General features: G+C 48.4%; 1 protein-coding gene and 1 non-coding gene across 2 annotated transcripts; both read right to left on the minus strand.

Annotated features, from left to right (window-relative positions):
* Positions 1-10,566: 10,566 nt before the first annotated feature.
* On the minus strand, positions 10,567-12,715 carry LOC100273170 (40S ribosomal protein SA-like). Its single transcript, NM_001147616.1, has 5 exons — positions 12,360-12,715; positions 11,747-12,009; positions 11,453-11,650; positions 11,165-11,351; positions 10,567-11,000 (listed from the first exon to the last, which is right to left on the minus strand). Exons 1-5 carry the CDS (start codon positions 12,505-12,507, stop codon positions 10,870-10,872), a joined length of 927 nt encoding a protein of 308 aa, NP_001141088.1. The 5' UTR covers positions 12,508-12,715; the 3' UTR covers positions 10,567-10,869.
* Positions 12,716-12,871: 156 nt separating this feature from the next.
* On the minus strand, positions 12,872-13,059 carry LOC111590646 (U2 spliceosomal RNA). Its single transcript, XR_004855704.1, has one exon. It is a non-coding gene; the product is annotated as a U2 spliceosomal RNA (small nuclear RNA).
* Positions 13,060-14,536: the final 1,477 nt, after the last annotated feature.

The raw sequence follows: 14,536 nt of genomic DNA on the forward strand, positions 1-14,536 counted from the left end.
GGGACACTTTCAGTGAAGCCATCAGAGACGCTACATGGGCAGAATTTGAAGCAGCCTTCCGTGAGCACCACGTACCCCAGGGGATAGTGCAACTCAAGGAAGATGAGTTCCGGGAGCTAACCCAAGGTGGAAGAACAGTCAGTGAATATGTGCACAAGTTCATAGAATTGGCCCGCTACGCGCCCGAGGATGTTAGCACCGAGGCCAGAAAGATGGCTCGTTTTCTGAGAGGGTTAAGACCCGAGCTTAAGACCATCCTCGCCAGCCAGGACTTCCACAGCTTCTCTCACCTTTCCAACAAAGCTATTCAAGTGGAGAGAGCAAAAGAGGAAGAAAAAGGGCACATCAAGAGAAAGTTCCAGGTCCTCCGAGCACAACAGCAAGAACGTCACCAGAGAGCTCGACCCTTTGGGCTCCCACCCAGGGGTCCAAGCTTTCATAAACAATCTGGACCCTCTCCATCACGCTACAGTCAGCAGAGTCAGAGCTCCCATCAGGCACCTTCCGTTGCAAGCAACCAGCCGCCAGCAAACGCCTGTTGGCACTGCGGGGACCCCAGTCATTTCAAAAACAACTGCCCCTAGTTGAAGGCACCAGGGCCAACCTACTCCAACTCGGTGAATGGCCCCAAGGTTCCATCAGCACCCACCCCCAAGGCGCTCCCCTCCAACAGCCAGCAGAGCAGGACTCAGTACCAGGGCAGGGCCCGGGTCAACCACGTCGACGCGCAGGAAGCCCAGCAAGCCCCGGGAGTAGTGCTCGGTGAGTTCCTCGTTGAATTTACTCCCTCTTCTGTGCTTTTTGATTCAGGAGCATCCCACTCATTTATAGCCGCTAAGTTTGTGGAGAAACATGGCATACCCTCTGCACCTCTAGCTATCCCTTTGGTCACCCGAACCCCGGGGTCAGACCTTCTGTGCAAACTCAGGTGTTCCCAAGTCAGAATTCTTTTAAGTGGGGTAGTGTTCCTGGCAGACTTAACCATCTTGCCATCCCAAGGAATTGATGTAATCCTAGGAATGGATTGGCTAGCTAAGCACAAGGGTGTTATCAGCTGCGCAAGCAAGACTGTTCTTCTCATAGATCACCAAGGAAAGGCAGTTTCCTGTCAAGCCCAACCGCCCGCAAATGACCCAATGATATTTAATCTGGCAGTAGAAAGCATGTCTGTAATCAAGGAATTTGAAGATGTATTTCCAGAAGAGCTGCCCGGGATGCCACCAGAAAGAGAAGTAGAGTTCTATATAGATCTCATTCCCGGCACTGCACCCATTGCAAAGAGACCATACCGCATGGCCCCCACTGAGTTGGCAGAATTGAAGCTTCAGATTTCGGAACTACAACAAAAAGGGTACATCCGTCCCAGATCGTCTCCCTGGGGAGCACCCGTTCTTTTCGTTACCAAAAAGGATGGGAGTATGAGGATGTGTATTGATTATCGATCCTTGAACGAGGTTACAATCAAGAATAAGTACCCTCTTCCTCGGATCGATGACCTCTTCGACCAACTACAAGGAGCCAAATACTTCTCCAAGATAGACCTCAGGTCAGGGTATCACCAACTGAGAATCAAAGAGGCAAACATTCAGAAAACTGCATTCGTCACCAGATATGGGCAATATGAGTTCACAGTGATGCCATTTGGACTAACCAACGCACCCGCCTTTTTCATGAACCTCATGAATAAGGTGTTTATGGAAGAATTGGATAAGTTTGTCGTGGTCTTCATCGACGACATCCTTATTTATTCAAAGAATCGCAAGGACCATGAGCATCACCTTCGAATCGTCCTCGGAAGACTCAGAGCGCATCAACTTTATGCGAAGCTCAGCAAGTGTGAGTTTTGGTTGGAGAAGATAGCTTTCCTAGGGCATATCTTGACTGCAGAAGGGATAGAAGTGGACCCATCCAAGGTAGAAGCTGTCTCAAATTGGAAGCAACCATCCAATGTCAGCGAAGTACGAAGCTTTCTGGGAATGGCAGGGTATTACCGCCGTTTTATCAAGGGATTCTCCAGCATAGCAAAGCCCTTGACCGAACTTCTCAAAAAGGACAATAAGTTTGTGTGGACTCCCAAGCGTGAAGAAAGTTTCCAAATCATTAAAGAGAAACTTACAACTGCACTAGTCCTGACTCTGCCAGACATACACCAGGATTTCATCATCTTTTGTGATGCTTCCAAGCAAGGCTTGGGGTGTGTCTTAATGCAAAATGAGAAAGTCATTGCTTATGCATCTCGCTTACTCAAGCCGCACGAACAGAACTATCCTACCCACGATCTGGAATTGGCAGCCATAGTGCACGCCCTAAAAATTTGGAGGCATTATCTGATTGGGAACAAATGCCACATCTTCACTGATCACAAGAGTCTAAAGTACATTTTCACGCAGCCGGACCTCAACCTCCGTCAAAGAAGGTGGCTCGAATTGATCAAAGATTATGACCTCGAAATCCACTACCACCCCGGAAAGGCCAACGTGGTAGCTGACGCCCTCAGCAGAAAACCCTTTGGGATTAAGGGAGCAAACTTTCTGGAAGATTGGAAGAAAGAATCTGCTCAGCTAAATGCATGTCTCGGAGACAACGGTAGCCTGGAAGTCAAGCCCAATCTAGAAGATCTCATATGCAAGGCCCAACGCATGGACGCAGAAACAACCAAGCTTATGGAAAGAGCACGAAAGGAGCAACTTCCGGACCTCAGGGCAGATAATCAAGGAACCCTCTGGTTCAGGGATCGCCTGTGCGTGCCAGTGGGAGAAACACGAGAAACCCTGCTCAATGAAGCCCACAACTCAGCTTACTCTATCCACCCAGGGACCACCAAGATGTACCTAGACCTTAAGGCCAGATATTGGTGGAAAGGGATGAAGAGGGAAATAGCACAGTATGTGGCCCGATGTGACACCTACCAGCGAACAAAGGCCGAACATCAGAAGCCTGCAGGCCTGCTTCAACCCCTCCCAATACCCGAATGGAAATGGGAAGAAATAGGCATGGATTTCGTCACCGGACTGCCCAGATCACAAAGAGGAAATGACTCCATTTGGGTAATCATCGACCGTCTCACCAAAGTGGCCCATTTCATTCCAGTAAAGACCACCTTTGGAGGAGCAGCCCTCGCCCGATTATACCTTAAGGAGATAGTCAGGCTACATGGCATTCCACGGAAGATAGTATCAGATAGAGGAACGCAGTTCACTTCAAAATTTTGGAAGGGCCTTCAGCAAGCAATGGGCACCAAGCTGGATTTCAGCACTGCTTATCACCCCCAGTCAGATGGTCAAACAGAAAGAGTCAACAAGGTCCTTGAAGATTTACTCAGAGCCTGCGTATTAGCCTTCGACAGAGATTGGGAGTCTAGTTTACCGTACGCCGAGTTCTCATACAACAACAGCCATCAGGCCAGCATCAAAATGTCACCATTCGAAGCACTGTATGGAAGAAAATGCCAGACTCCCCTAATGTGGTCCAATGTAGGGGAAAGAACATTAGAAGGACCCGACTTTGTTAAAGAAGCCGAAGAAAAAGTTGCTTTGATCCGCAGAAGGTTACTTGAAGCTCAGAGTCGACAGAAGAGTTACGCAGACAATAGGCGAAGGGAGCTCAGATTTGAGGAAGGAGATTTTGTTTATCTCAAGGTTTCCCCGATGCGTGGTGTCAAAAGGTTCCAGATGAAAGGAAAGCTAGCACCCCGTTTCGTCGGTCCTTACCCTGTCATTTCCCGAATAGGACCTGTGGCATACCGTCTTGAGCTACCAGAATCCATGTCAGATATTCACAATGTGTTCCATGTGTCTCAACTGCGCAAATGTCTAAAAGTACCAGAAACCCGTATTGAGGCAGAAGCAATTCAGATTCAAAAAGATCTCCAGTACCGGGAAAAGCCAGTGAAGATTCTCGACTCAGCAGTCAGAAGGACCCGCAATTCAGAAGTGAAGCTCTGTAAGGTTCAGTGGAGCAGAGATGGGGAAGAGGAAGCCACCTGGGAAAGTGAGGACTCTCTGAGGAAGGAATACCCTTACCTTTTCTCGAGCCCTGTCTGAATCTCGAGGGCGAGATTCCTTAAAGTGGGGTAGGTTTGTAGCATCCCAATTTCTAACCCAGGTTTGAAACCCTAATCTAACCCCCCCTTCTTTTTATCTATCCCAAAACTCCCTTAGATTCTTCCCAACATATGCATACACCTTGTTTGAATATGAGCACCTCACTTAAATTTTATTTTTCAGCACCTAGATTATCTATTAAATTAATTGTTCAAAAGAAAAGAATATAAAAAGATTTGGATATAGGGATTAGAAAATAAAAAGGAAAAAGAGAAACCCCCCCTCCTAGCTGGGCTGAATCCAGCCCATGCCGCGGCCGCCTTTCCTCCCTCACGCCCGCGCTCCCCCCCCCCTCCGGCCCATTACCGGCCTGCTCCCGCGCGCGCACAGCTGCTCCGCGCTCCCTCTCTCACTCTCGCTGACAGGCCGACCCCACCTGCCAGTCACTCTCTCTCACGCGCTCGCTTCCACTGGCAGACCGGCCCACCGGTCAGCCGCTTCGTCATCCTCCCCGCATACGACGCCCCGTCGTCCCTTCACCGCCGTCCTTCACCGCCGTCTCTTCACCGCCGTCTCCTCGCCGCACAGGAAAGTTTGGCACCGCTCCGTCCTCCTCCCCTTGACCAGCGTCCTCGCCAGTACCGCCCCGCCGTAGCGTCCCCTCGGCGGCGCTGTGCGCCATTAATGGCGGCACCGGGAAGCTCGCCGGAGTCAGGGAGCTCCACCGCTCCCCTCGCCCCCGCGCGCCTATAAAAAGCTCGCCCCGAACCCCGTCTTCCTCGCACCAGCCTCGACCGCTACCCTCCCCCCCTCGCCCGAGCCCAATTCGGGAAGCGTCGTCGTCTTCCTTCTCTCCGGTGAGTTCCTCCCCTCTCCTCTCTCTCCCTCTCGGTTGGCCCAGCAAGCGATTAAGCTAGCCTAGCAGCTTCCTCTCTTTGCCGCAAACACAATACATCACTCCCCCACCCCGATTGCTCGCCCAGAGCTCACCGACGGCGATCCCCGCCGCGGAGCTCCGCCACCTCCCCGCGGGCAGCCCCCTCCCGACCTCCTCTGACCAAATTGAGCCCACCTCTAGGTCCGCCATCCCCTCCCCGTGCTAAGACACCTGCGCATTGTCCAAGAACCGGGCCACCGGCGGCGAACCGCCGCCGAGCTCACCGGCGACCAGTCCTCCCCGCGGATGGCCGGTTCACCCCCCCCCCCCCCGTCAACCGTAACGCCGTTCCTTCTCTCCCCCCCCCCCCTCTCGCTGGCAAGTGGGCCCTATGCGACGCCGTCACCCCCTCCCACGGCCGCGCCGTTCTCCCCGCTCGTGGGCCGCCGCTGGGCCGAAAGCGCCTCAGCGCGCGCGCTCGCGCCCGGGGTGGGCCAAAATTCATGCCCCCGGCCCAGATAAGGGGAAATCCCTTCTCCTTTTTCTTTTCCACCCCTTTTTCCCATTTAATTAGTATTCTTCAATATTTTATGCACCAAAAATTATCCAAAGAATTTCTAAAGATCTCATACAACATTGATGTTAGAAAATGACACACTATAATTTGTAAATCCCTGTTGATGTATTGTTTTATTGCCTGTTTTCCTAGAAGAAGCGGGGATCGTTGATCCGGAACCCGTAGCCCCGGAAGAGGGACCAGAGCCCGAACTTCCGGAAGTAGGTCTTCTGTGCCAGGAAAGCTTCGACGAAGGCAAGTCCATCCTTCTCTTGATGCATAAATTACCTATTCTCTCTACCACTGCCTAGGCCGGGAGCTATGGGGGAATATTGCATTGTGAGTAAGAGATGGCCCGCATTAACATATTATTTTCGATTACGAAATGTGGATCTGGAAGTAGGGCAAAGTGTTTCTTCAAATAAAACATCTTTCTGAAAAGTTATGCGATGAAGGGTACTCACCCTCATCACCTTGAGAGTGGGATGATCAGGGACTCCCTGGTTTAGGGGAGGGCCTAAGGTGTTGGCTCAGCTGGTTTAGGCGTGAGCAGGAGGATTGTCCCCTCATATAAGGACCGGTTTGTCATTTTTCACTACCTGTACTCCTTTATCGTACAACCACTCGAGACTGTGTGGGCAGTCACTCAATCCGAACTCGTGCGGTCCAACCCCAGGGTTAAGAAGGCTGGGGAGCACCGGGAGGATAAGGAGGGGGAAAGTTTTGTCCGGTTGGGCATGGTGGTGGCCTGACTCCTTCCGGATAACCGTTAAGGTTAGGATGCACGAGTAAGGAAAGAGATCCGGCATTCGGGTCTCGCGACGGTGAGATTGCAGAAACCGGGCTAGTGGGTAAAGTGTACCCCTCTGCGCAGAGTTGAAACCTATTCGAATAGTCCGTGTCCACTGGTATGGATGAGTCTGGTGTGGTATGACAATTAGCACTTTTTCTCTAAGTTTCTTATCAAGGAAAAGGTGTGTTTAAATGGGTTTTGAAAAAGAAAATGAAGCCACGGGAGCAGGAAGCTCAGTGGTGGTTGAGTTTTTGGTTACTGGTAATACCACGGGAAAACCTTCAAGCAAATGCCTCTCTCTAAGAAAATGATGAGCGACTACAACTCCACCAAATTGAGCATGTACATCATAGGTCTCTTTCTCTCTACGGGAGCGGGGTGGGCTTGCGGAATACCTAGTGTATTCACCCAGATTTATTTATGTTTTTCAGCAGCCGAGGACTTCTTTTCTGCTATGCTTGATTAAGAGGGCTGTGTCTGCACCCAGTTCTGCCTGTGGTTTGGGCTAGTGTATTTTCCTACTACGCTTCTCTATTTGGCTCTCTCTCGAGCTTGTACCCCGGTATTGTAATAAATTTATCTAAACTCTGTACTATTTGAAGTAAGGAATGTGTTTACTAGCCTCCTGGGACTAGTAATTGTATCACATTTGAGTCCCAAAGGATCGGGACGCTTCATATTCCCTGTAGCGTAGTCGGTCCGAAGCCGTTTCGGGCGAGGCGGTGACTTCTCCCGAGGCTGAGGCTGAGGTCGGGCGAGGCGGAGACCTCCCGAGGCCGAGGCTGAGGTCGGCCGAGGCGGAGACCTTCTCCCGAGGCCGAGGTTGAGGCCGAGGCCTGGGTCGGGCGTAGTGATGACTCCTCTCGAGGCCGAGGCTGGGGTCGGGCGAGGCGGAGCCCCCTGTTTCGCCTGAGGCTGAACTCGGGAGAGGTCGTAACTTACTGTTGTTAGTCTTACCCTGGTGGTTGGCACAGTAGTCGGAACGGGGTGAATAGTGTTGTTATCCTGTCAGAACGAGCAGTAAAAGGGCGAAGTGACTGTGGTCATTTCGACCTTGCCAACTGAGGCGCGCGTGTCAGGATAAGGTGTCAAGTGATCCCCGCATTGAATGCGCACATGATACGGTGGGTGGCAAGACGATTTGGCCGAGATCGCTATACGACAAAGTTTGTCCGAGCTTCGCCTCGGGCGAGCCGAGGGTGTGCCCACTATCTGAGGGGACCCTCGTGCGAGCCGTGAATCCGTTCGGGACTACTGTTCTTGTCCGAGGCTGGGCTCGGGTAAGACGGGATCGCGTCCCTTGGTAGATGAGGCTTTAATTTTGAGCCGTGCTTATCAGTCTTTATGGTTTATTTTTAGAAGATGTTCTCCAGCCACGCTTAGGAGTACTGGGGGTACCCCTAATTATGGTACCCGACAAATGTATTTGTCAGGACCTGTCACAGTCTAAGGGGGCGGCGGCAAGGTGAAGAAGCAAGCAGCGTGGCTCAAAGGATAATATGATTAGTTAAGATTATTAAATAGATTAGTTGAGATTATCTAAGAGATTAGTTGAGATTAACTAGGAAGGTTATCAGTTAGTAGTTTGTTCAGTGTTTTTAGGAGAATTTTAAGGAGATAAGGATCTCTAGCTAGATAGGGGTGGCTAGCCGGCCAGCCGGCCTATTTATTAATCAATAAATGAGAAATAAAGTAGGCAAGAATTAGAAGGGGAAAACCCTCTTCTTGCTCGGTCGTGGGCAGAGGCCCCCGGCCAGCCTCCCTAGCGCCCCCTAAGCCTAGTCGTCACCCACCCTGTGAACAGTAAGCGCGACTGTAGCACCGCAGTGCATCTACTTTTCATTGGGAACAATATCGCGCTGCCTCCACCAGCAGCTCCCAACCATCAATCCCTCTCTCTAATCCCTCACCGATCAGTAACTATAACATCTGGTATCTGATAGCTTGGGTTTCGATCCAATCCCATGGCTTCTGCTGCCAATTTCATGGTGTTGTCCTAGCAACTGGCGTCCCCATCTGCCATGTCCATGGGTTGCGCCGCATGCCACCTTCGCGGCGGCGTCCTGGCAACTGGCGTTCCCATCTCCATGGGCAGTGCCGCATGTCACCTTCGTCACATCGTCCTGGCAACCAGCGTCCCCATCTCTATGATAAGCACCGCCTGCCAATTTTGTCACCATATCCTGGACAGTGTTATCCAAAACGACTGTTTAGATCGTTTACCCCCGGTTTAAACGTTACTCAGTAGCTAACTGTGTTGGTCGTTTATGCCGTTTAATCCAGTTAATCTCGTATAATCCAATTTTAGTCTGTTTAAATGCATGTGTAGTCCGATTAAACGCTAAATAAAGGATGACTGACTGTTTACCATTTAGTGTTTAGGATAACATTGATCATGGACGTCGGTGTACCCATCAAAAGGGGCAATGCCAAATTTCGCCACATCATCTTCACTGACGTCGTCTCCGTCCCCATGGGTGACGCCACTATAGAAAGCCACGACTCAGCCATCACCATCTCCATCAATGGTGGACTTGTGGGCCTCGCTCTTGGTGGTTGAACAGGAGCTGCTGCAAATCAAAACAGCAGTGCAACATGAGCGGCAGCTGGCGTCGTCTGCACGGCACCAAACGTCGATGGTTGTGGTCCTACAGGCTGCTGCTCGTGGCTTCTTTGCACGACGGAGCGTGTGGGAGATGTGCTAGCGGATGCTCGAGGCAGTCTTGCTGGTGGTTGACCTCAGCACACCGGGTCGCGACCTCACCCTGTCGGGCGACCATCAACAGTCGCGCCTCCAGATGCGAGCATGGTATGTGTCCCGCTAGCGACGAACTTCAACTCTATGGCAGCAGTAGTAGGGAAGGTGCTCCCTCGTCATCGGCAAGGGTGCACTTCTTAGCGCCACCACATTCCGCTACCGGCCGCCACGAGAGCGCCTCCACTGGTCATTGTTGCGACCTACTCCAGGTGGCCATCCATGTGCTCCCCTTTTGTCCAGATGACGTCCATGGGATCCAGGTGGTTGCACACGTGCAAGTCCAATTCGCGGAGGGTGTCTACCTTATGGGTCAAAAAATCAGATACGAAATAATAAAATAAGCCGAAATAAAAAAAACTTGTCTTCTACGTGTTTGGTTTTGGGTCAAGTAGATTCGGTCTTTGGGCACCTGTCATGCTGCATCTCGAGGACGAGCTGCTTGTCCAGGAGGGGTGTAATGTCAGGACCTATCAGGGTCCAAGGGGGCGGCGACAAGGAGCAGCAGTAAGCAGCGAAGGTCAAAGGATAAGAAGATTAGTTTAGATTATCTAGTAAATTAGTTGAGATTATCTAGGAAATTAGTTCAGATTATCTAGAAAGGTTATCAGTTAGTAGTCTGTTGAGAGTTTTTAGGAGAGTTTTAAGGAGATAGTATCTCTAGCTAGAAAGATTATCTAGAAAGGTTATCAGTTATTAGTTAGTAGTCTGTTGAGAGTTTTTAGGCCAACGTATTTATGTAATCAATGGATAAGACATAAAATAGACAAGAATTAGAAGAAATCATCATCTTGCTCGACCGTGGATAGAGGCCCCCGGCCAGCCTCCCTATCGTCCTAAACCCTAGTGGTCTCCCTCTAACCCGTGCAGACCACACTGTGAACACCCTGTGAACAGTAATCGCGACTGTAGCAACGCGGTACATCTACTACTCATTGGTGGGTACAGTATCGCACCGCCTCCACCGTGAATAGTCCACACGGCCTCCACCAGTATCTCCCAACAATAGATCCTTGTTCGGTTAGGAGTGAAGTGAATAGAAAGGGATTAAATTGTATTAAATCTCCCACTATTTAAATTTAAATAGAAAGAGATTGTATCCACTCTAATCCCACTCAATCCACTTCTAACCAAACATGCACTTAAGAATCGAACATGTTTCTTTACTACATCAGTTACGGAATCGACAGTTTAGTTTACATTCCCACTGCTATGCTCGACATCCAAGTATTCTATAACATGATTGCAAGATCAGGACACTATCGCCAAACACCGCCAAGCCCCAACATCGAACAAAATGAGGTTTGCAAGAGTCGGAGTAACTGTGACAGTGATCCAATAGCAGAGAAACTTGGAACGATAGAACTTGTTGTTTTCCCTTCATTGTCACATCTCGACAAAAATGAGGTTTGCCACAAGTTTGAACAGATGTAGACAGCACACCGGCACAACCGCAAGCAGCTAGGCACACTGTCAGTCAAAACAAAACAATAGCGACAGCACCGCGATTTCATCCCTAGCAATGATCTATACAGCAGCAGGGATCAGGATTTATACTTGCACATACTCAGGGAATAACAGAGTCACAAGGATCGTTTCACACGCTCTTTCCAGTTTTAAGATTAACCAAAAATTTCCATGCCAGCAACGTTGGACAACAGGGTCAGCTAGAAAGCCCCAAAACAGAAGTGCTCAAAGCAAAGCAAAGCATAGCTATAGCAGATGCCAAAAGATTCTGGACATCTAGACTTCACAAAAAATACTGAACTTAAGCTGCAGAAGACTAGACTTCACAAAAAATACTGAACTTAAGCTGCATAAGACAGGTCTCATAGTAGACTATGCCTACTCCCAGCCTTGGGCTGTCGGCGGGGCTGCTTGGTCCCAACCAGTAGGAGCAACCACTGGAGGTACAGTGCCGTCCGCAGGTACAGGGGCCCCGGCTTGATCCCAGCCTTCACCGGTAGGAACTGGAGCTGCAAACGAAATTGGGAATCGTCATGTTAGGACAACAGTAACTCGGTACAAAGTAGAACTGTCAGTGTTATAGTTTTCTTGTGAACACAACATGCATGGGCTCAAGAAGTCTAATACCAAAGATGAGACAATTTTAAAGTAAGGAGAAGGTAGCTGTATATACCCGGAGCAGCACCCCAATCAGCACCAGTAGGAGCAACAGGTGGTGCAGCCACATCAGAGGTCCACTGGTCACCACCCCACTGATCAGCTCCTTGGTAATCAGTGATTGCGGCAAACTCAGGGGCCGCGGCAACTTCCTCCTCCTGCTCCTTTGCTTCCTCTGGGTCTCTATAGAAGAACAGATCGACCTGCAAACAGCATTATCATACAAGAATGCAAAGGTTACCAAAAAAATCTGGACTCATTGCATCTCTAATGTCATTTTGAACAGCGCCATAAGCTAGCATACCATGACTTCCCACTTGTGCCCAGGAAGGATAGTGCCCCTCATTTGCAGAACCATCCTGGACAGAAGCCAGAACAGACATCCAATGCTGTTCCTCCCCTTGTTGTTCGCTGGGATGCCGATATCGACGTACCGCATGGGAGAGTCAGTGTCACAGAAGGCAATGGTTGGGATGTTCCCCAGAGCAGACTCCTTGATTGGCTGCAAACGATTACCAGCATAACAATTAGTTCACCATCACACTGCAGGGTCCACTCAGTAAGTACTTCAGAACTTTGAAACTGAAACTATTGTCACCTGATGGTCAGTCCTTGGGTCAGTAAGGATGAGCAGTCGAGGCTCGCTGAAGGAGGTCTGGAGCTGATTAGTGAATGTACCAGGGGTGTGCCTCCCAGCGATGGCATGGGCGCCAGTGTACTGAGCGAACTTGAGGACAGCACGCTGGCCATATGGGCGGGCAGACTGGACGATGATGTCCTGCGGGTTCTCGATGGCAACGATAACCCTCGCTGCAAGCTGGAGTTTATCCCATGTCTTGCCAAGATTGATGATGTAGATGCCTGACAAAAAAAAAGTAGCATGAATGTATATCACACCCAACAATTCATCTTGAAGATGAAGCGCTATTAAGCTGCTACGGTGCTCCACAATTCACAGCTAATTACTAGATCCCCATTAAAGCACCATGCTGCCAAAGCAATAGCCTAATAACGTGTATCTCTGATTATTGCTGCGAAACATCTAAAGCTCATAGTACACTACAAATACGACAATACAAGTTCATAGCCAACTACGCTGGAGATTCATGACCAGAACTGTAGTACTGGTCTACTGGAGCACCTACATCTACATGGATTGGCATGCGGAGGAAAAAAGAAAAGGGGAAGGAAGCAGGAGCGAAGGCACATACCGTCGGTGCGGCGTTTAAAGACATAGCGCTCCGTCTGGAAATCGCAGTTCTTGGTGCCAAGGTGGACGTCGGCGGCGAGCATCATCTGTATGTCCTGCTCCTTCTGGGACAGAGCGCGCACCGCGCCTCCGCCTGCTGCCGCCGCCATGGTTGACGGGAATGCAAGCGATCGGGGCCTGCAGAACGAAGGAAAGGAAAGAGACGGATCGCCGGATCGGGGTTGGGCAGTCGGGCTCGGTGTCTGGGAGCGGCGGCGCTGAGGAAGATTGTAATTAGGGAGGGAACTTTTTATCTGCGACGCATCCAAAACCCTAGGAAGACGTACATGTAGATGCGCGTTGGGCCGTTGCAAAAACATGGGCCTGTCTTTGAGTTCCCCGTATACTCCGTGGTTTACCCATTTGCTGATGCACATGCCACATGCAGCCAGAGCGACCAATTTGGTGATTAACCCATTTAAACTTGTCAGTGAATTAAAAAAAGCTTAACGGCGAACCCTTTTAGAGCATCATCATGGGTTGTTAAAACTTACTTCTAATGCTATACTAGTCCAATACCTATGCGTTGCGACGGCACCCACTCATATTTAATATCCATAAAAAATAATTTTAATATCAAAGTGAACATATGGTCTATAAATCAGTTATTAAACTGACAACAACAAATATTACATTTTACCTTAACCAAAAGGCCGAGAAATATATGGGTTGAAAAATTAGTCTGACCTCCTTTTTTTAGCCTGTTCGGTCGCTCGCTCTTCTTTAGCTAGCGAGATGGTACTATGTGGAAGTGTTGTGTTGCATGTGTCTCCATGTCTATTGTGCTCGGATGATTTTTCACGATCCATCTATAGTGTAACAGCCCATTGGTAAGCCAGAAACGAGTGAGATGAACAAATCTATACTGCTTCGCACATGACACATAAAACTCCTACTTTAAAAGAGTGTTATCCTAGTTAGATATCCATGCATTGTTGTATATATCATATAGGTAGACTTTGTTTTATATTATACTTAGTACTGAATATAATAAAGCGGGAAGAGGAGTGGTGCTTTTATACGGTAGAGATAGAGATTATTTTTGTTACTACGAGAAAAACACTCATATTTTAGAGATTCGGTCATATTTTATTTTGTTAGAGCAAATCCATTAGTTCTATAAAAAATGTTCCCTAAACTCTGATTTAGCAAGTTGCTAAATATATATTAGGAACAAAAACAACCTTAACCTCCAATAGTTTTTGATTCTTAGGTTGTTAAATATTTTAAAATATGATAACTCGGTAGTAAATTCATTATTTCCATCACTTAAATCATGTAAAGTACATCACTTGTAAACACTCGATGGCAAATAAATGATTTTACGGTGTGATTGATGAGCAAAACATGTTATTGGGAATGTGAAATAACTCTCCAGGTTTAAGAACTAAATATGGATATTTTAGAAGTTGATATATTTAGAAACTAATGAGGAACCGTTGGAGCATGATTTCTGGTTACTTATACTCTAAAATAAATTTAGAAAGTTTTTTAGAAACTATTAGAAATGCTCTTAGAAAGTAGGAATCCGCCTTTAAACTACTAACCAGGTGAGTGCCCGTGCATTGCGACGGTGTACAAATTATTCGATAAATGTTAGTGCACAACAATTACATGGAAACTAACAACACATTTATCAACCCCAAAATCTCACATATGAGGAGTGGACATGTCAGTCAGTAATAGCCTTGACCCTTTGAGACTAACCTTGTGTTTGAGTTTACTTGTTTTAGTCTCAAAAGTGAATTGAAAGGGACAGGTGAACTTGGACCATGCAAAGACTTCCACTGCACTCTGGTTTTCATTCCAAGTTCATCTCTATGCTCTTATTGCCTTTTTATCTTAATTGACAATTTTGGTGAGGCAATGGGGTTAAAGGACCAAAAATGATCCCGTTTTGGTGCTTAATGCCAAAGGGGGAGAAATTAAGGCCAAAGCAAATGGATCAGCTACCACTTGTGAAATTTCGAAAAGAGTAGAATTAGAACTTTTTGATTTGTCAAAATACTCTTATTGTCTCTTATTGTCAAAAGTTGGTCTCTTGTGGGGAGAATGTTTGATTATGGGAAAAAGGGGGAGTTTTTGGCTCTTGATCGATTTTTCCATTGGAATATCTCTCTTTATGCCTAAACAAGTGTG

Source organism: Zea mays, chromosome 1 (genome assembly GCF_902167145.1).
Source record: "Zea mays cultivar B73 chromosome 1, Zm-B73-REFERENCE-NAM-5.0, whole genome shotgun sequence".
Taxonomy (NCBI): domain Eukaryota; kingdom Viridiplantae; phylum Streptophyta; class Magnoliopsida; order Poales; family Poaceae; genus Zea; species Zea mays.